The following is a 21,857-nucleotide window of genomic DNA, read 5'->3' on the forward strand; positions in this document are numbered from 1 at the left end:
GGAAGAAATGATTAAATTTTGGTGGTGATCGGGGGTGGGGGGGCCCACGGGGGGGGCCACTGATCAGCCTTGGCGGAGGTCTGCGCTCTCCGAGTGCTTCTAGTTTTTATATGTGATGTGCTTTTCAGTGGACTTCTTTTTAAGTAAAGCTGTGAAACTCTTGTCCACTACAGAGGACAAAAATGCATTGCTGGGTCTCAGGAGGATATGTGTATATATATAAAAAAAACATGGATGCAAAAGAACCGATTTTAAATATTTGTTCATGTGCGTGGGAACTCTACAAAATACATTCTTATTGAAGTCCAGTCCTCTCCAAACTGGCATATATGAGAGCCTGTGTGCTATAAGAGGATTTTGTTGCTCATTCATACAGTATGAATTTCCTGAGAGACACTGGGGGAAGTAATAAATATACAATGTACCATAAATATGTCATAAAAATAAAGTACTACTCCAGAAAAGGGCATTAAATACCCTGTGTGCATTTAATCATTTAGTTGGATCTTATAAGAATCACTAAACCGAAAGCTCAGGGTATCCGGTGTGCATGTTCTTCCTTCTAGTGTGTTTAAGTCAGTGGTTCCCAACCTTTTTTGGCTCGTGACCCCATTTTAACATTTTTCACAAATTTCTGGCAAACCTCAGACATTCAAAACTGAGACATTTTTTTTGCTAAAATTATTTTGTTTTTGATCATGTAATAGTTTGCTATACTATGTTACAAAAAAACATGACTTTTAGATGACATTTAGGCTATATAATGTATATATTGTGTCGTTTTGGTGTCTGCTTCTCAGTTTCTCTTGGAGATGTCTTAGCGGGGCCAGGCGGGCGAAGAAATCTGTCTACTCTGTTCGGTTCAGTTTTCTGACTACGACTGTGTCTGGACAGGTTGAAGCACAGTAACGTACATGGTCACATGAGCAGGTCAATCAAGATATCCCCTCTCAGATATTATATCCTGCATGTTATTACCCTGCCCCCTGAAGGGGAGGCAAGGGGTATTGTCTTTGGTTTGTTTACACTCTAGCAGCAAAAGTATTGGTTGAATTCATACCAAATTTGGTTTATAGATTACCATTGATCCAGAATAGATCTCATTACATTTTGGGAACAGTAGGTCAAAGTTCAAATTTTTTAATGGATTTTTATTTATTTATTTATTTCCCCCCCCATTTACTTATAATGGGTGAAATTTCAAATGTCTGTAGCAGTAAAACTATTGGGTGAATTCATACCAAATTTGGTTTATAGATTGCCAGCAACCCAGAATAGATGCCATTACATTTGGGAAAAGCAGGTCAAAGTTAAAATTTTTTAGGAACTTTTTCAATCTTTTTTCTTCTCCCATTTATTTACAATGGGTGAAATTTCACATGTCTTTAAAAACATCAATTTTGTTTCAATTTACTTCAGACTTGGCACATATGTAGAGGCAATTGATGCTGATATCACCACAGGCATAGACATGATGACATCAGCTGGATCGATGCCAAAATAAGCTACAATATGTGTGAGGGGTGGGGTTTGTTGTGCCTGGCACCACTTGTTTGAACTTGATTTTTATTAGGAAAAGTGAGTGGTGTGTTAATTATAATGAAATATATATTGAATCATTAAAAATATTTTTTAGTAGTATTTTTTTTTTTTTTTATCAATTACTAGAAAAATTTCAGGCGACCCCGTTTGAATTTCAGGCGACTCCACGTGGGGTTGCGACCCCAAGGTTGAAAAACACTGGTTTAAGTTATAACAATGCAAAGGAAGTGTTTTTCTACAGTATGAAAGCTGTTAAAATGTGTGGTTTGCTTGAAAAATCGAGCATAAACCGTTTGTTCCATGTGTACCTGAACCACCCCTGACTGCATCCCCTCCACTTTGGTGCGTTCACTGGGATCTGTTTCTCAGTCAGTGCAGTTTTTGCATGATCTCCAAAGTTGCCTTTGCCGTAAATACCCATGGATGGATGGATGCTCATGGAGGCAGAGGCGCTGTCCAAGGTACTGCATTCAGCCCCTCCCCGGTAGACATCACGGAGAGACACGTGATCTGCTCTGTCTGTGGCTCCTGACAGTCGCTGGATAAGCTCAACAGGGAAACCAGATTGCACCTTCTCTTCCACAAAGATAACGGGATTTTCTCCCCGAGCAACCCACCTACTCCATCCAGCGGTTTAATTTTTTTTTTCCCCTTTAGTTTGTCTTTTGTTTTTGGACAACGGGAAACAAACTTCCCAGACTGGATTACTGAAGGTAATTTTACCAGTAGCACTGTCAGGTTTTTAGTGGAGTTAGAGTGAAAGTGGACCCGTCTCTCTTTTTTTCTCTGTGTCTCTCACGCTGACGCTGTGATTCACTTGAAAGCAGATCTTGATGTGAAGGTTTCGCCAGAGAGGATTTGAGGTAGGCTCTCAAACAGACCTAAAATATGGACTGTCGGGCTTTACACAACCTTTTCCTTTTGGTACTTTGCATGAAATCGCGTTTTTCTCCTGTGCCAACACTTCGGGGTCCCGTAGAAGTAATGGTAGTAAAGGTAATTTTGTTTATGCAGGCAATTTAATAGTGAACGAGTGAAAAAATGCCGCAGACAGGAGCATAAAATAACAGTCTAATTTTAGTGCGCCCTTTTCCAGCTGTCATCCAGAGTGAGATGTTAAGGTATGGGACACATTATTGATGAGATGAGAGCGAAAATAGGAATGCTGTCCCGTTTTGGCAAACGATATGGAATACTGAATTCTGCTGGGAATTGTCCGCGTCTTTGCAGAAACATGTTAATTATTTAAACGGTTAAAGTATTCGTTTTATTTTCTGTTGAGGAAGCGTTTGTGTTTTATTGTCTAAAGTGCGGTGAATAAGTAAATCTGATTCACCCAGACTGTGGAGCGGATGTGTTTTCCTCTTTGAAATGCAAACTAATTGTCTTTTTCTGTAGTGTTATTATTATTATTTTTTTAATTAGTATTATTATTATTATTATTTGTACGCGATGTGAAGTGATCCAGTGCATCCTCCTAAAACCAAGTGTGAAATAGTGATGAGGCAGATGGATGAAGGAGCACATTTCGGGGTCTGAGATCCAGTGGCGGTCGGACTGGTTCGTCTTACACAAACCAACCATTGTGAACCAAATGACGCACTTTTTCTCATGTTAGGTCCTCCAGAGAGGGCAGGCCGGTGAATAGCATATGCAGGAATGTGACTAATAATGGACATTCCCGGCTGCAGAAGTTCTAACGAGAGCAAGAAAAAGTAAGGTGATATTTCACAAAAGACAGTTGATTATTACTCGCTTTTACTTTTGTCTGAGTGAAAGTGGCAGCAGACTCAGATATGGACGTGCGGACATCTGGATGCAATTCTTAATGCAGGATCTGTAAACCACTTATAATCTTGGATTGCAATGAGCGGTTATTTGCAAGATTTTTTTTTTTTTTTCTTTGAAAGGCTGCATACAATAACGGGATGCCGATGCTGCATAGGGTAGGCTACTTAACCACTGAGATGAATTGTTGCGTGGATTCAGTCATTCTGACTGTCCGGTGCTGCTGTGTGCTTCCTGGAAAGCCTTTGTGATATTAATCTGATGATATGGCTCGTGTTTGTTGCAACAAAGGCCTCTGTGGAAATAAGTGCCAGTATGGCTCTGGGTAAATACTATGATCAAGAAGATAATGCAGTGACTTCAGTTTTGATTACAATGCTCTACAATGTCTTAGAAAATATCTGCCTCAGACATTAAATGTGTTAAATCTTGCATACTTGAATAGGATGAATCGGAAAACAAATTAAAAAAGTGCTGGTTAGCTCATGTTTTCAATATGCATGATGGTGTGATGTTGGTTTACGTACATTTATACAATAGATTTAGAAATCTTCTACTAAATAGAACCTGTAAAGTGAATGTATTGTAATGTGCAGACACTGTTTTGAGGTAGATCTGATAGCTCTGAGACAAACATTCCTTTTGAATAAAACCCATTATCTCATTAATTCTCAGAATTATTATTATCTCAGAAAAATTAAGTCAAAACTGTATCTTAGAAACTATAACCAACCAACACTTTTGACTTAATTTTTCTTTATTAGTGAATCCAATTTATTCAGGAAGTATTTTACTTGTAGACTAGTGTTATGGCTTTGATCAAAGGGAATTTAGAAGTAAATGTAGTGAAATGCTGATAATGTTTTTTTTTTTTTTCCTTTTATGTCTTTTACAGAGAGCTTTGGAACAGAGGACTGCCTTGTCAGACAGGCTGCTTCTTTTTCTGATGTTACCAGCCAAGGTGGCTATACATGGCATTTTTTCAAGTGCTCAAGAGGATGCATGGTGAAAACCTTCAAGCAAGGCTTCCAGTTACCCACCAAAGAATGTTGGCATGAACATGAAGCTGCCATTTCACCTCAAGTGAAACGGGGCACACTCCAACTGGCACCAGAAGGGACAGTTCCATAATTACATAAATTAGACCAAGTGTGCCCAATGGATAGTTGAATCCCTTTCACTTTGATCTAAATAGCCATGGCAGAGAGGACCTTTAAACAGTTCAGACTATTTTGGCGTGAACAGTGAGAGGTTTGGCCAGTGGCCTGGACGGTGTGAGGTAATGGTATTTGCTCCAGGAAATAAGTGTTGGCCAAACCTCCTGCTATGCAAATATATAATAGCATTTAACCTTTTCTTTTACAATGCATCAATTCACACCTCTATATCCATGTAGACAGTCAGTTATAAGCCAGTCTACTATTCCACAGTCAACCCAGCCTACACACAGTTTGCTGAAGTAGAAGTTATTATAATTAAACTCAGCTCTATACATCCCAGTCCATCTACACAGAATCTGTTCACACACAATGGTTTTACAAAAGCCACATGGTGCCCATATCATATGGGTTGGGCTGCTTATTTGTTGCTTGGTAGAAATAGGCACTTGCCTTGAGTTTTCAGGTGCTGAGGGTCAGTGGGCTAGGTTCCCAGTGTGGAATGCTTGTTGTGAAAGCGAAATGACTTTCAATATGAAAACGAAGAGTTCCCATGGGCTGCTAGTTTACTTCGATGATGAGGGATTTTGTGACTTTCTAGAACTTCTCATACTAAACGGTAAACTCAGCCTTCGATTCTCTATCTTCTGTGCTGAACCTGCAACCGTCCTATCTGACACAGCGGTCAATGACAGCCAATGGCACACAGTTACAATACGGAGAAACTTTAAGAACACAACCCTAATAGTGGACAATGAGATGAAATGGGTGGAAGTGAAGTCTAAAAGACGGGATATGACTGTTTTCAGCCATTTATTTGTTGGCGGAATACCACCGGAATTACGATCAGTGGCTCTACGACTTACATCAGCTGCAGTCAAGGATCAGCCGCCTTTCACTGGATGGATAACAGACGTAAAAGTCAACAACACGGAGTCGTTAATGATCAACAGTGAAGGGGTATTAAAGGACCTCTGTGGTACTGCCAACATGTGCTTAAATGGTGGAGTCTGCAGTTTAATTAACAACGAACCAACATGCGACTGTTCTCAGACGGGGTTCCAAGGAAAGGACTGCAGTGAAGGTAAGACATCTGGATTCAGTTCAGACCATACAGTCGGTACAACGTAGCCTCTTCAGTCAATTGCAACATGGACTGATTAACACAAAATACCCTATTATGATAACAGTCGCTATCAATTCCGAATTAATGCATTCCCTTCCTCTATTCTGATAAAGTTTTATGTTTGCTTTAGTCATAAGATATGTGTCATTGATCTGAAAAACAGTTGTTTGTAAAGGGTGAATCTCCTGCAAGGCCTCATTAGTAAAACATGCAGGTGTTCTCCGTTCCCGAAGGTGTCTTCCGTTCTTATCAAACACATCCGTGGGGATTGGTTGACCTATGAAACATCTCCAATGGCTTACCACAAATGAAAGAGCAGTAATCATCTTCAAGTCTGGTGGAGTAAACATGGATTAGATCAGTGATGTCATGTGGAACAGTCACAATGGTTTAACTCATCAGATTTCTTTGTCCCATTCTAGTGATGTAACTCACACATTATTGATGTTACCATGTTGCATTTTAGACATTGAACATAAAGAAAGCAAATCTCTTAAATACAGAAAAACCCTGAATTTCATAAAGTGTTAATGATTCACAACTAATTGAATAATTTTGATTGGTTTTCACTATTTGTGTTAGAATAGCACCAGATGTGGAAACAAATCAGCTTTGTAAAGCAGATTAACATCATAACAGGTTACTGAATACACAAGAAGGTCACTGTAAGGTGGCGAGTGTAATGACATTACTCTGCTGGAGTCATAACATCAACATCCCTTTTGTTTCACATTTTTATTACTATTTGAAAGGAAAATATATCACTGCAGTGTTTCCCATAGGCGGGCAATTTACTACTGTGATGGGAAAGAGGGGTCTGCTGGTCAGGCTGAGTCTGAATGGGTTGGGGTGTGAGTGCAAGCATGTTTTTTTTTCTCTGTTTTTTTCAATTTATACTCATCCAACATAACATACTAGGAGTAACTGGCCGAGGTCTCTGGAGACGCCAAAAATAAGCTACTGTAAGACAACCATCACACCCAAATGCCAGTTTCTTTCTTCCTCCAAACGATATTAGTTATGTAATTAATGTCTTCTATGAAAAGACTGTTATTTTAGGAAAGTATGACAAAAAAAAAAACATGAGGAAATCTCTCTGCTGCGTCTGTGTTCATCTTCTTCAAAATGACCGTATTCCCTTGATAGTATGTGGTACTTTAAATTAGATCTCATGAATTCAATAAATACACGTCCATCTGTTAAAACTGCACAGGAAGCATTGACAACCAAAAAACAAAACAAAAAAAAAACAGTGAAATAAAACGGGAAACAAATATATGACATTATCAGGAATAACTTAAAAAAACTGGAATAACTGAAAAAAAAAGCATCAGTGGCTAAATGTATACCTCTGGGGTCAGTGGACTCTCCAGTAAATAGGATTAAGTCTAAATAAATATTGATGGACTTGAGCCTTCTTTGAGTCTAAACATGTATTTTATTTTTCGTAAGCCCATATATCTTTATTCAAGGACATGAATCATTTATTAACAATAAGCTCATTAGACCAGTGATAGGATAATTTACCAATGCAGCATGAGATATTCCCCTCTGATTTTTAGTTGTCACTGAGGCAAATACAGTAGAAAAAACCACTAATGAGTCTGTCGTCTACATCCTGTATAGGCGCTGTTTTATTTTCTCTGGTATTCAGCTTTTGTTGATAGTGTAAGTAGAGCAGGAGTACATATATAATGACTTTTACCTTACTAATTGACTGATATAATGAATTACAGTTGCAGTAGCTCCCTGAAAGGCTTTCAGTGTTAGACTACATTGAGTCTGTTTATTTTCACTGCACATCATTGAATCAGATCAGTTGAAGGTTTCTTAAACATTAGGCATCAAAACCACACAAACTCCTTTCAGCAGAATATTGCTACAGTAATTCAGTAAGTGCAACAGCAAATGGTTTTATGTGTTTCATCATTTATCTTATATATTGTTGTGATGACATCATAGTAGCACTGACTTATTTTCTATTTGAGGTATATTTTTGCTACTACAGGGGTTGGACAAAATAATGGAAACACCTTCTATGATGCCACAATGTTAGGTGTTTCCATTATTTTGTCCAACCCCTGTAGGTTTGCACTGGTTTCCACTTTGTTCAGGTGCTCCTCCCAAAGGCGTGTAAACCCAAACAATATTTCAGGCAATGCAGAACACACAGGATGTTGACTTACTGTGCTCTGATATCTGCAAAATGTAGCCAGTGACTGATTAATTTCAGAAAGCTGTGATACTTTGATAGAAAGATTTGCATTTGATGATAGTATCTTAAAAACACGACACTATTAATGATGTTTAGTTGATTCATTATAAACTAAATTATTTAGTGCATTACAGCCACATTAGAACAACATGTTCTCTGCAAGCATTCTGGCACTGGATGTTTTCTCCTCACATGAGGGATGACTCAGCCCTCACCCCTTTTACTAACCTACAACAAACCATTTTCCACAGATCCATCTTTATATTGCCTGAGTTTTGCAGATATTCATTAAGGGCAAACTAAATTAACTTAAATTCTCAGTGATAAATGATGATCTAATAATGGATTCCCTTGACAAAACCGTGATATAAACACTTTTCAGGGTTACGTTTATGAGTGGAGCTAAAATAACCACCTCTCCAAAAACTATGATTACTGCTTCACGTCTACATTGAAGTTATTAGAAAGGATTAATAGGAAAAGATCACAATTTTCACAGTAGGGTGCCCTCTAATGTTAATAGCTTTATAGCCATGAACCTAATTGGTTACGTTACTGCAGCTTTAAGATGTGAGTGATGTAAAAGATATCATCCTTGTGCTGCATGAAGGGTGAACAGTTATTGTTCAAAGTGGTCCTTGTAATGAATGCACCACAGAAATTGTGGTCATGAAGATAATATTTTCTGTATTAAAGCTAAAGTGATACTTATAACGCTTGTTACTATGTAGGGAATTCATATGAGGGCTGATCTTCATTTATTGACTTAAAGTTTGAATTTCATGGCCATGCTCCTAATGAATCCAACCATTGTTTTCTTATCTTAGGGAGGGGAAAAAACAGATCTGAAAAGTTAAAAATGATACTGCTCATAATAATTTTACCGCTGCAGCAGTAAGACTGTCAAAGGAGTGACTTTTTCTAGATTTATGAGTTGTCCTGAATAAAGAGCCTATTTTGCATGTTTCAAGTTGGTGAGTGTCAGACACGAAAAAGTGAGCAGCATTTGAAACTCAGCCTGAAGGTCTGCGTATACTGTTACACCAACACAGACTAATTTATTATATACACTATATCCTTCCCGTATTATCATGTCAAACATAGAGCATAAACTACAGGTAACTGAAACTGTCTGCAAGTGAAGGATTTATATCCCTGAGATTACGCAAAAGGAAGCCTTTAAAGACAAACAAGCAGTATGTCAGTTCAGCTGTCAAATACCAGACTGAGCCTCCTCTGTTCTGTAAGTCATGCTTCAGCTCTGCCTGACAATAAAGCTGCGACACAGTTGACTTTGGACACAGAAGACTAACCACTTTCATTTGTCTTAATACTGAGCTTAAATGGTTATTCATGACATTGTTTGGCTTTTGAAGGTAGCACATCAGGACATCAGCTTTAAAACAGTGCCCACACAGCTCATTTATGTGATATGCTGATTAGGATGTTTCATTAAAGACAAGGATGAAATAGCCCCTGTGGTAATGAGTCCTACTGGAATGATAAGGGCTTTAGTGTGTAATATATAGGAGAATTTAATCACACAAATGGAGTAAGTTTTATTAATATAAAACCACCTAAAAGTCAGATCAGTGGTTTTTTTTTTTTTTTTTTTGGTGCCTCATAATCAGACACCATGTTGCACCACCATGCTTCCATAGCTGCTTATTTTTGCTCTGTTTTCCATTTTGTCCAGTAGATATTGTTTTAAAATGCATTAATATCATCTGCTATATTTGACATGGACTAATGTTATAGTCCGCTACACCGAAAACCTCACAACAGACAAAACAAACACTACCTTTGATGGGGGCCCTTCACATTTTAATTGGAGTAGATATGAGGTGAGGAATATTTATGTAGTTGCAATATGCAAGGTCACCACTAGATATCACTAAATATTGCACGTAGCAGGATAAGTCAAAATTATACTAGAGCTTTTTACCAACTTTCATCAAAGTTGCTACTGCTTGAAATCATATAAATTCTCATGAAACCAATCTAATCTTGGATGTTTTTAGAATGGAATAAACTCATATTTAAATAATGTTCACTAACTTCACTTTTAATTTCATTGTACATACTATGTATAATGACAATAAAGATATTCTATTCTATTCTATTCTAACATGTGGGTGCTTCTATGAAACTAGGTTCATTTTGGTATTTGGGACTTAACCAACTTTTTAGACCCAATAATAGAAAAAAAAAACGTAGACATATTTCCCCCCAGGATGTACCTAATGATGACCTCAGATAAATGCAAAAAATTATACTCTTGCTCTGAGCCATCCCAAAATGAATGAATTTTTAATCAAATATTGAGGCCAAAAATAGGACTAAAATTGAGATATGAAAAGCTGTCTAGGTGTCAGTGCATTTTTTCTGGAACACATGGCTTGAAATGGTCTTATATATTGCTATAAATAAAGACACTGGGCTAAATTTGATGATCTTAGTGGTTTTTCTAATCCAGACAGGCAGGTTTTTCATGAATCTGCAGTGTCATTAACCCATCGTGCCCACTTGCATTACATGCAAAACCTGCCCATTTAAACGCATATAAATCATGAGTGATTTTGCAACAGCGGCCATTTGTGTGAATCACTCTCCCTTGCATAATTAGTTCGATTCCCAAAATGTACCTGTGAGAGAATAAAAAGATATTTGAAAAAAAAAATAGTAGTGTATAATTTTTGTGTCCTTTTTACTGTTACATGCAGATTCTTGTATAAAAATAATATAAAAATGTATTTTATCTGAAAAATAGTATCTCTTTTTTATATCAGTAAATATTTATTTTTAAAATAGACCCAAAGTGCTTCCAAACTTGCTTTATAACATCAGTCTACATCTGGTTTGGATTTTTAGCCCCTCTGTCCTGTTTTTAGGAACCAGTTTCATAGAAGCACCCATATGGAAACTGTAAAAGAATACCTTGGTGAACCTCACCCTACTGCTTATGTACCTTTTTAAAACAAAATCAAACCAAAAAAAGTAAAGTGTGTTATTTGTTGACATGTACCATTTGTATTAACTGCTCTTTTGTAAGTCTGTTACTCCTCTCTGAGCCTGTACTTTGTGTTTTTGTCAGCTTGTTTTCCGCCGCACTGTATTTGACACTAGATCATGTGAAACTTGTTAACAGAACCTGCAATGACTGCTAGCTATTTATAGCTCATTTCAGCATGGCAATAACATCGCAAGACATAGAGTTTCAATTCCTGCCAGAGTCATCCATGCTGAAATTGTATGAACTCACCGTACCTTAAGTCACTTTGGATGAAAGCATACACCAAACTGTTCTTTTGCAAGGCGATTTAGTATTCTAGGAAGTAGAGAGATTCCACCCCAAGGGTAATGTGGCATTGTGACTTGTGTGTCTCACTATTTCTGAGTGAGATGGAAGGAAGTAACAACAGCAATGTCAGTGCAAGTCTTTAAAATAGTGATCAAAGATAATGTAGTGTATTCTGAAATAAAAACTCTCTAATCTATCACAATAAAGGAGTCAAGCAAAACTGTAAAACTAACCCAGTGTTTTTCAACCTTGGGGTCGGGACCCCATGTGGGGTCGCCTGGAATTCAAATGGGGTTGCCTGGAATTTCTAGTAATTAATAAAAAAAACAAACAAACAAAAAAACCCCTTACTAATAGAAAATATATGATGAGTTGACTGAGACAATCACAATACATGACAGACATGACAAACTGTGAAGGTGAAACTGAAGCACTGTGGGACTGTTTATCTGTCAAATGTTCATTGTGGTCAGTTTCAGATGATGCAGCTCTTTCATAATTCATAGTTTGTGTTAGTGTTTGTTCAGTATTAATTGTCAGCCTTGTAAATCCAAGCTGGACTGACTGGACATATCCTGACCAAGGAAAATAAAATTATCCATTTGTGCAGTAATCTACACCTGGCTTTACTGCCTCCGTCCATAATAATATACATTATATAGACTAAATGTCCTCTAAAATTAACCTTTATTTGAAACATAGTATAGAAAACTATTACAGGATCAAAAACAAATTAATTTTAGAAAAAATAAAAGTCTTCATTTTGAATGTCTAGGGTCGCCATAAATTTGTGATGTTAAAATGGGGTCACGAGCCAAAAAAGGTTGAGAACCACTGAACTAACCACTATGTTAGTAGCACATATGCAAAAAAAACACTTATCTGACCATGCATAAATTGACATAATCTTCCTATAGTGATATTGCTGTGAAGTACATTGAAGTCTAAATGTACCTTTCCATTAAATAATTTAATAGCTGTTGTGTTACTTTGATCAGATGAACGGATTACAGGCTTTGCCACCAGACCTGTCAACACTCCTCCGTCCAACCACAAGCCTGCACACTGCATGACCTCACACGTACACAAACACACTGATGCACACTAACACACAACCACACTCAAATCCCTTGATCGGTTAAAACAATTATTTAAATGCACTGTTCTATGGTCAGTAAGATCCTAGAATCTGTCCTCTCATTAGAGAAATAACATAGATGCAATACACTAGCTCCATATTTTATCCTGATAAAATGGAATGGTTATTTCATCGTACATGAGCTAAACATAAATCAGTCCAGGTAAAAAAAAAAAAAAAAAAAGTAGGGCAGATCAGAACTAGTTACAGCATTTTGTTTATCACTTGTACTTGTCGTGATTCATAGGATAATTTCCACAGCTCTGTAAATAACATTGATGATTTTAGCTGACAGCATACCTTCAAGGTTCTTGAGAAGATTTGTTAATGTATAAATCCTAAAAGATAAACATCCGTCATCGAAAGGGCCGTCAGTCAGATAACGTATGGCGCTTGATGAAGCCGCTAATTCGTGATGAACTAAAATGACTGTAGCCTACAGTAAGGGAAAGTAATGTCACACCTATTTTAATCACAGACATCAGCTAACTTGATTATTGCAGTGTTCTGTTTATGGAGCACAACAACATCACAAGAGATTTGTGTCTCAGCGCTGTGGCGAGGAGGGAACTGCCTGCTACAGAAGACACATTGGTAATACGTTTGGTTTGATCATGTTTAATTTAACCACAGCAGAGTTACCGGTGACTATAAAGCATCTATTACACCACAGTTTGTTGGGCTTCTGATCAGAGCTGCTACAGTCGCTGAGAGTAGCTGAATCCCTGCTGCTGCTTCATCATTAATACTGCGTTTTACTATAATAATACCACATTACTTTTACGGCCCTTTTTATTGTTTGTTATGACACCCGTACCTTAATAGAGTCTGTCCTGCACAAATTGATTTTTAATCAGTGGCAGCGGGATCACCTGATTGGATGTCCTGCCAATAGAATTTGAGGCATAATGACTTTGGCAGCCCCTTGAGTACATTAGAGCTGGTGTTTTACATCATCTGTCACAACGATCACTTGCCACCTGCTATAACAGCACTTGGTATATGGAGGAGGAGGAGGTGTGAAACCTTAGCATGCAAATGAAATACTGGAACTTGAGGAGGAGGACGGAACTTGTGAGAAGCAGACGTGTTTTGTGTACGATAGAGAACATGATATTTTCATTAGTCAGAGGTTGTTATTCGGTAATTATCAATATTTTTTACAGGGATTAATTTTAACTAAGTGTTTACATTAGGTTTTTTCACATACAACGGAATAGGTCAGCGACTCTGTAGATGCTTTTCACAAACTTATATTTGGGATCCAAAATGGGTTACAGAGCTGTTTTTATTAGGTTGAGTAAAATAAGCAAAAATATATGTTGTTGTTATTTGGTAATTACCTCTGCCAAGAGGTATTTTGATCACTTTGCTTTGTGTGTGTGCATGCGTGCATGTGAGTGTGTTTGTTTGTTTGTTTGTTAGCAAGATAACTCAAAAAGTTATGGACGGATTTTCATGAAATTTTCAGGAAATGTTGATACAGGCACAAGGAAGAAATGGTTAAACTTTAGTGGCGATCAGGGGGGTGCTGATCTCTCTTGGCGGAGGTCTATGCTCTCCGAGTGCTTTTCTTGTTATCAATATTTTTACCGGCATTCATTTTAGCTAAGTGTTTGCATTAGGTTTTTCCACATACAGCAGAAAAGGTCAGCGACTCTATAGATGCTTTTCACAAACTTATATTTGGGATCTAAAATGGGTTATGGAAGTTGAGTAAAATACAGCAAAAATATATGTTGTTAAATGTTAACCTCAATGAAGATGTGTGATATGTAAAGGAGAAGCATGACAACAATGTGAAGGGAACAGGATGAAAATGGTAAAACAAGATAGACATGACATAAAAGATGTATCAAGATAAAAACCAAAGTCATAGATGCAACAAGATCAAACGCATAACAAGATTAAAATGACATAAAGGACGCATCAACACAAAAAACGATGTAACAAGATGAAAATGACATAAACAACCTAAAACAAGAAAAGCACTCGGAGAGCGCCACCAAAATTTAATCATTCCTTCCTTGTGCCAGTATCAACATTTCCTGAAAATTTCATGAAAATCCATCCATAACTTTTTGAGTTATCTTGCTAACAAACAAACAAACACGCATGCACACAAAGCAAAGCGATCACAATACCTCCTGGTGGAGGTAAAAATACATAAAAAATAACCTTCACAGACAGTCCTTCGTCAGCCAAAGAGTCAATAACAATGTACATCTATGGTAATTCATGACGTATTTCGTAAGTTGCGGTCTGGTTTTGGAACCCATGCTCTATAGGATGGTGGAGATTGAACAGTAAAAATACTAATAAATGATATAAAACAGCAGATGCATGAAAAAAGGCCGTAAGATACAAAATACCAAAGTTAAAATATACAACATAACGGTGCATTTAGGGTTTGACAGTTATTTTGGGTAGATTTATGCATGAAAACAACTGGGTTACAGTTATATCATGTTTAGGGCTAAAATATTAATGTGACATGAGCATTTATATTATGGATGCAATAACAAACACAGGGTCATGGTTTTAAAATAATACCATTCACGTTTGGATGACATGGTTCACAGATCACTCAATGTTCTACCACTAAAAAGTTGTATTGTCACTACTGGACTAATCTCGCTCCATCTGGTCACTCAAGACAAGTTACTTTATTTGTACCTATTGTATATGTAGATTTGTTTTGCTGTGAGCTGGTGACATCCACTTTAACACACGAACTGCAGAACAATGTCACATGTAACACTCTAGACAATGTTAGTACATAATAAACAAGTGGTGTCAGGCACAACAAACCCCACCCCTCGCACATATTTCATCCATTATAAGTAAATGAGAAGATTTTAAAAATTAATAAAAATTTTGAACTTTGACCTACTGTTCCAAAAATGTAATGAGATCTATTCTGGATCACTAGCAGTCGATAAATTCAATTTGGTATGAATTCAACTAATAGTTTTGCTGCTACAGACATTTGAAATTTTGCCCATTATAAGTAAATGGGGAAAAAAAAAAAAATTAAAAAAAGTCATAAAAAATTGAAACTTTGACCTACTTTTCCCAGAATGTGATGACATCTATTATGGGTCACTGGCAATCTGTAAACCAAATTTGGTATGAATTCAACCAATAGTTTTGCTGCTAGAGTGTTAAAAAGCAAATAAACAAACAAACCGAACCAAAAACAATACCCCTTGCCTCTCCTTTGGGGGGCAGGGTATAGATAAAAGGTACTCTAGGTTCCACCAGTCAAGACATAGAATAGCAACATCTATGAATAAGAATGAATAATGACGACAAAGAGTAGATAAAAAACAAGTAAAATCAATTATATGTGCAAATATTTCAACAGCTTGTTCAGTTCAGTTTTGGCAGCAGGGAGTAAAGTGTTTTTTAATGCTTGGCCCCGGACATTTTGACTAAAAACCTCCATCCAGAGGGAAGAATTTAATGTCATGTATGACAATTTGGAGTGCAGATGCAAAAAGCCAGTACACAACAGGGGGTAGCTAAGGGCTGTAATTACCAACACATGCTTTCAGCATTAGGACAGGCTGCACCGTATAGTTCTATTTATGGTATGTGTGGTACTGCTGAAAAACACAACTTCTTCATTTTTCTTCAAACTTTGATTTGCTTAACTCCTAAAGACCCAGTGCAACTCTTGTGTCAGTTCCCAAATGAATTATTCTCTCTAGTTAGCATTTCTTATGTGATTTATCATAATTTATTACAATATTCTCCTCTGTATTAGGAATTTTTTCCAGTGAAAATTAGGCGTTTTCCTATATTTAATTTACTGATCATGTAGATGGTCATAAAAATGCAGATTAAAGTTGAGGGTTTTTATATCAAAAACAGAAAAAACTAAAGAAAAAGTGACTTTCACTAAAATCTGTGATTACCTGGACATAAAAAAGTGTATCCATCCATTGTGATTAATCCATGAGTTTTACTGGTGAATCAGTGTCGTAGAAGACGACAGTGTTTCCGTATTCACTACAGAACCTCTGAATGTCCAAATGGGTCAGATCTGATGACCATTATTTACATGTATTGATAGGATTAGTGGATCCGAGGTTATTAAGCATATTAGATCAGTAAATGGTTTTGGTTACAAGTGGGTATTTGGGTGTTTATGGATTAAGATGTAAACGCAATAATCAGTGACTTATTTTTCTACTTAAATATTGCGTTAATCTGTAGATATTGGAAAATAGCACATGTTCACCACTAAAACAATGAGGTTACAGCACCATCTTTGTTGATTTTCATATAATTAAACGCTATATTACAGAATTTGTTTATTTTGTTCAATTTCTTTGGTACTTTGACACTAAAAAGAAAATATCTGGCTATCTAAACTATTGTTGATGTGCAGTAGTTTCATTACAGCACACTTTACTATAGGACATTTAGTAGAACAATGTTGACCTGTCCAGTATCTGAACATTGTGTATTTGATTTATTATGAAGCAGCAAAGCAATCCAAAACCAAACTTCTATTTGGTTGAGGCTTTGGCTTCATGCCTCAAGTCAATACCGTACATTCTGTGCCAAGTTGTATCCCCAAGGACAAGTCACACTTTACACAGTGAAAGCAGCAATAAAGTGGGGATGCAAGCGGGTTTCTATTGGTTTGCCAAGACTTTGCAGTGATAAAAATTGGTTGATTAAAAATAAGTTGACCATATACAGCTACGCATAAAAACTTGAGATTATTCATAAAAAAGGAGAGGCGGCAATGACATAAAGACTGATATTAATAGAGCAGAGTGGAGATACAGTTATAAAAGCCTCCTTATTTATCCTATACTGGCCTATATAATGCAGCCCTTATATTCTCATACTTGAATTAAACTGCTATGGCACATGTAAGAAGATGAAGTCTTTCATTTGAGTGAACACTTCCTTTCAGGCATGTCAGTCATTGTGAGCACAAATCATGTGACCGACTGTGTCTCTCAAAGTGTCATTCTGTCTAGAGGCCTCCTGCAGCTCCACTCAGACAAAAGCAGATTAATAGTATACTGCTGTCTCTGAATCCAAAGACAGATATTGGGATCAAAAGATTAGAGGGATTTTCCCAGAGGATTTTTGCCTTGTTTAAATACAACTGCTCTGACTGTCAAAGGGTGTTTGTGAAATTCTTTGACACCAAACTCCTCCTAAACGGGATTCGTCCCACAGCATAAATAAACATGTCTGAATATCCAAGCTGCACACACATGCTTATATTTAACTTGGCTGTACAGTATCTGTATAAGGCTAACAATGCTGGCATTTTGAACCAACTGCTTATCATAAGATGCATAATTAACATACCTTTTAGCAGTTATATATAAATATGTTACATGCATATGCCGGCATAAAATAGCAATAGTCAGAATTGTGGCTTCAGAGTGTTTCTTCTGTTAGCCTGAATGAATGAGGTTTGTACTGAAATGTATAGAGGATAGTCCACTTTGCATAATTGCTTGATGTTTTCTGTGCAATCTGAATAATTTGATTTCAAATAGAGCCAGAATAAGCTGTTTAGAGGCAAAATAATGTTTCTTTAAAAGCCAGGCTGTAGAAGATGTTCGCACTGTGAATAAAAGTTGCCTTTGGTGTCATCCTTCATGAAAGGAGACTGAAATACTATAAAAAGTCACAAGTGCTAAATTGAAAGCTGTCACGGTAGTGATGAAGCAAGGATAAATCCAAGAAGTGCTTTCTTCTTCTTCAGTCCTTTGTGAATGTGACAGTAATTAACATCTGTACACATGAACACGACTTTATCTCAAGGTTTTGAAAAAAAAAAGCAATCTATTTATAAGTAGGAGTGTCCTCTTTCTCTCAACGTACTGTATTTGCCTTACTTTACATTATGAATTAAATATGTGATGATTAAAACAGCAGTGCAGCCCATGCAAATTTCCCTGGTTCTAATCTTTGGTTGCTTTATCACTGTGGACCATCACATCTGATTCTGTCATTTATAATGAAAAAGGATGCATAACCTAATGGTAATAATACCTGGAGCATAGCTGTATTTAATACTCACACTGGCTTATTACCCCGCCCCCCGAAGGGGAGGCAAGGGGTATCATTTTTGGTTCAGTTTGTTTGTTTGGTAACACTCTAGCAGCAAAACTATTGGTTGAATTCATACCAAATTGGGTTTATAGATTACCAGTGACCCAGAATAGATCTGATTACATTTTGGGAAAAGTAGGTCAAAGTTCTTTTTTTTTTTCTATGAATTTCAAAAATCTTTTTGTTTTCCCATTAATTTATAATGGGCAAAATTTCAAATATCTGTAGCAGCAAAACTATTGGTTGAATTCATACCAAATCGGGTTTATAGATTGCCAGTGACCCAGAATAGATGTGGTTACATTTTGGGAAAAGTTGGTCAAAGTTCAAATTTTGTATGAATTTTTTAAATCTTTTTTTTCTCCTATTTACTTATAATGGGTGAAACAGATGTCTATAAAAACATCCCTTTTGTTTCAATTTATTGCAGACTTGGCACACATATAGAGGCAATTGATATGCTGACATCAGCACACCCATAGACATGATGACATCAGCTGGATCGATGCCAAAATAAGACACAATATGTGCGAGGGGCGGGGTTTGTTGTGCCTGGCACCACTTGTTCGTTCTGTTTTTAACTTTGCAGAATAGTCTCACTTCAACTAGGAGTCTCACACTTGTCAGGTGTGAAAGCCACAACTAAATGTTTTAAGGCAACTTGTAAGCACATTTAGCAAGAAAAAGGTTGTTGCTGAACATCCGAGTATATTTCTTCGATATGAAGCTTTGCGTTGTATCACACTATGTTGCAAATGAGATGAGCTCCTATAGTTTTCATAGATTTATTAATGATTCTTCAATGTCTGACAATCAAGAATTTAACAGCTCCTGCATTCCAAAAAAAAAAAAAAAAACTTCACATCTGTATTACTATCCCAGATATCGTCAATCCTAGGATTAAGGTTATTACAACTAACATATAAGCTGCTCTGATTATCCTGTTGGATCATTCTAAACCACAAGATGTAAAAGAATGGAGAGGTCTTCATCACATCTGCTTTGGCTTGTCTCTTCGGAAATATCTGGAGTGGATTATTGTCCACACACCATCTGTCCTGGCAACCTCTGAGTAACTGCATAATAAGATTAATCAAATCAGCAACACATCAACACTCTTTGCGTATCTTTAATTAGTATAAAAACCAAATGGATGCAACTCAATCACAATTTTAAGAATATTCTTAACAAAAGTGTTTTTTGGGATGCCTTGGGAAAGTTACTGCAGACCACAACATACAACACTATTAAAAATGTTATAAGTAAAGTAGCTATGTAATGTAACTGATTATTTTCCACTGCTTCTCTAAAATCAAGTCCTAAAGCAACCAATTTTAACTGGGCAGCATAAGCTCACAGCAGCACTCACTGTTGACTGCCAACCTTTATTAAAAACTCGTCTATATAATAGCTATGTCGATTACATTATATGTTTTTGTCTGACACTTGCCGCCCGCCTTGCTGTGGTCGACCGGTTGCAGCCAGACATGGCAGGTTGCTTTGAGCGATGCACGTGGGTTTGATTGGCAGCTGAGATGTGGTGTAAATTTAAACAAGAGAACCAGAAACAACATTCAAACTCACACTGCATACTAGTCAACGACTGGAACCTGTCAGGACGTAGACGCCTCCATGACAAACTCAAATTCTGCATTAGTTACTGTTTACTTAATAACAATTATAATTTCCCAATGTGACTATGTAATGCTGTTGTGTTTAAAGCTGCACAAGCCTGAATGCTTATCTTATGCAGCTTTTTCCCCTCTTTACAAATCTTAAAACTGAATGTAGTTACTGTTCATTATTCTCTGTAATAGATTACAATTATATTTATCCAATGTAACAATGTAATGCTAATTTGCTTAAAGCTGCAGAAGCCTGAATGCTTATCTTGTGCAGCTTTTGCCCCTCTTTACAAATCTTAAAACTGTATGTAGTTACTGTTCATGTTTCTCTAATAGATTACAGTTATACTTTCCCAGTGTAACTATGTAATGCTGTTGTGTTTAAAGCTGCAGACACCTAAATGCCTATCTTATCCAGCTCTTTCCCATCTTTACAAATCTTAAAACTGAATGTAGTTACTGTTAATTTTTTGCTGTAATAGATTAAAATTATATTTTCCCAATGTAACTATGTAATGCTGTTTTGCTTAAAGCTGCAGAGGCCTGAATGCCTATCTTGTGCACCTCCTTCCCCTCTTTACAGATCTTAAAACTGAATGTAGTTACTGTTAATTTTTCACTGTAATAGATTACAATTATATTTTTCTAATGTAACTATGTAATGTTGTTGTGCTTAAAGCTGCAGAAGCCCAAATGCTTATCTTATACACCTCTTTCCCCTCTTCACCAATCTTAAAACTGTCTGAAGTTACTGTTCATGTTTCTCTGTAATAGATTACAATTAGATTTTCTCAATGTAACTATGTAATGCTGTTGTGTTTAAAGCTACAGAAGCCTGAATGCTTATCTTGTGCAGCTCCTTCCCCTCTTTACAAATCTTAAAACTGAACGTAGTTACTGTTAATTTTTCTCAGTAATAGATTACAATTATATTTACCCAATGTAACTATGTAATGCTGTTGTGTTTAAAGCTGCAGAAGCCTGAATGCTTATCTTGTGCAGCTCCTTCCCCTCTTTACAAATCTTAAAACTGAACGTAGTTACTGTTAATTTTTCTCAGTAATAGATTACAATTATATTTACCCAATGTAACTATGTAATGCTGTTGTGCTTAAAGCTGCAGAAGCCTGAATGCCTATCTTGTGCAGCTTTTTCCCCTCTTTTCAAATCTTAAAACTGAATATAAAGATAAATGAAGTGAGTTTCAGAGCTGCTGTGCAGAATCTGAACAGGGATTGGTAATTACAGCTGTCAATCATAAATTTAACCGCCCTACCTGTTTGAAAACATCTGTGATTAGCCAAGGTCTGCATAACAGGGTAGATTTTATCCAGCCAGATGTCCACTGGAGTGTGTGGAATTCTTATTTCCTGTCTGATCACTTCGATTACAATATGCTGAAAGGCACTTATGAAGTATTTGCTGCCTTATTTAGTTACCCATAAGGCAGCTTTTCTCCCATTATATATAAAATACTGTATCCTGGAAATAATGTCTCTCAGTTTTATTGAGTTGTTAAGCCATCGCCACATGTAACTGCCATCCAAAAAACAAACAGTAGTTACTTCTTGTGGTGTAATATATTCTAAGTGTGTATAAAACAGTGGCACACTTTTTTCCACGCTAGTTTTATCCTGCAAGATGGTGAAATTGGACTAAAATTGTTGTACTCTGTGTTGTTTGTTGGACTTCAGTGTCGATAAGGACATTTCACACAAAGAGTGTGTTTCTCTAAAACTATCCTGCATGTCACTGACCAACTCAGCTGGTCAGAGTAGAGATTGTGCAGTATCACTACAGCTGTGGGAGCTATCAATTTACATCAGAGTGTCTGGTCACTCGGCCTGTTTCCGCCTCCCTCTCCACTCATAC

The 21,857-nt window shown here is 36.8% G+C and overlaps 1 protein-coding gene across 43 annotated transcripts in view; it reads left to right on the forward strand.

The window, feature by feature from the left end:
• Positions 1 to 2,036: 2,036 nt before the first annotated feature.
• The window catches only part of LOC115434544 (neurexin-1a), a 283,978-nt gene continuing 264,157 nt past the window's right edge, over positions 2,037 to 21,857 (forward strand). For 15 of the 43 annotated variants that reach the window (XM_030156544.1, XM_030156546.1, XM_030156547.1 and 12 more), the window contains exons 1-2: positions 2,038 to 2,405; positions 4,226 to 5,571. In XM_030156544.1, coding sequence (XP_030012404.1) covers positions 4,860 to 5,571 — 712 coding nt within the window. In that variant the 5' untranslated portion in view covers positions 2,038 to 2,405; positions 4,226 to 4,859. Of the gene's footprint in view, positions 2,406 to 2,432; positions 2,539 to 3,160; positions 3,263 to 4,225; positions 5,572 to 21,857 lie in introns of those variants that run through there. The other 28 variants (XM_030156529.1, XM_030156535.1, XM_030156541.1 and 25 more) reach the window with 6 other exon arrangements.

The sequence above is a fragment of the Sphaeramia orbicularis genome, chromosome 15 (genome assembly GCF_902148855.1).
Source record: "Sphaeramia orbicularis chromosome 15, fSphaOr1.1, whole genome shotgun sequence".
Lineage (NCBI taxonomy): Eukaryota > Metazoa > Chordata > Actinopteri > Kurtiformes > Apogonidae > Sphaeramia > Sphaeramia orbicularis.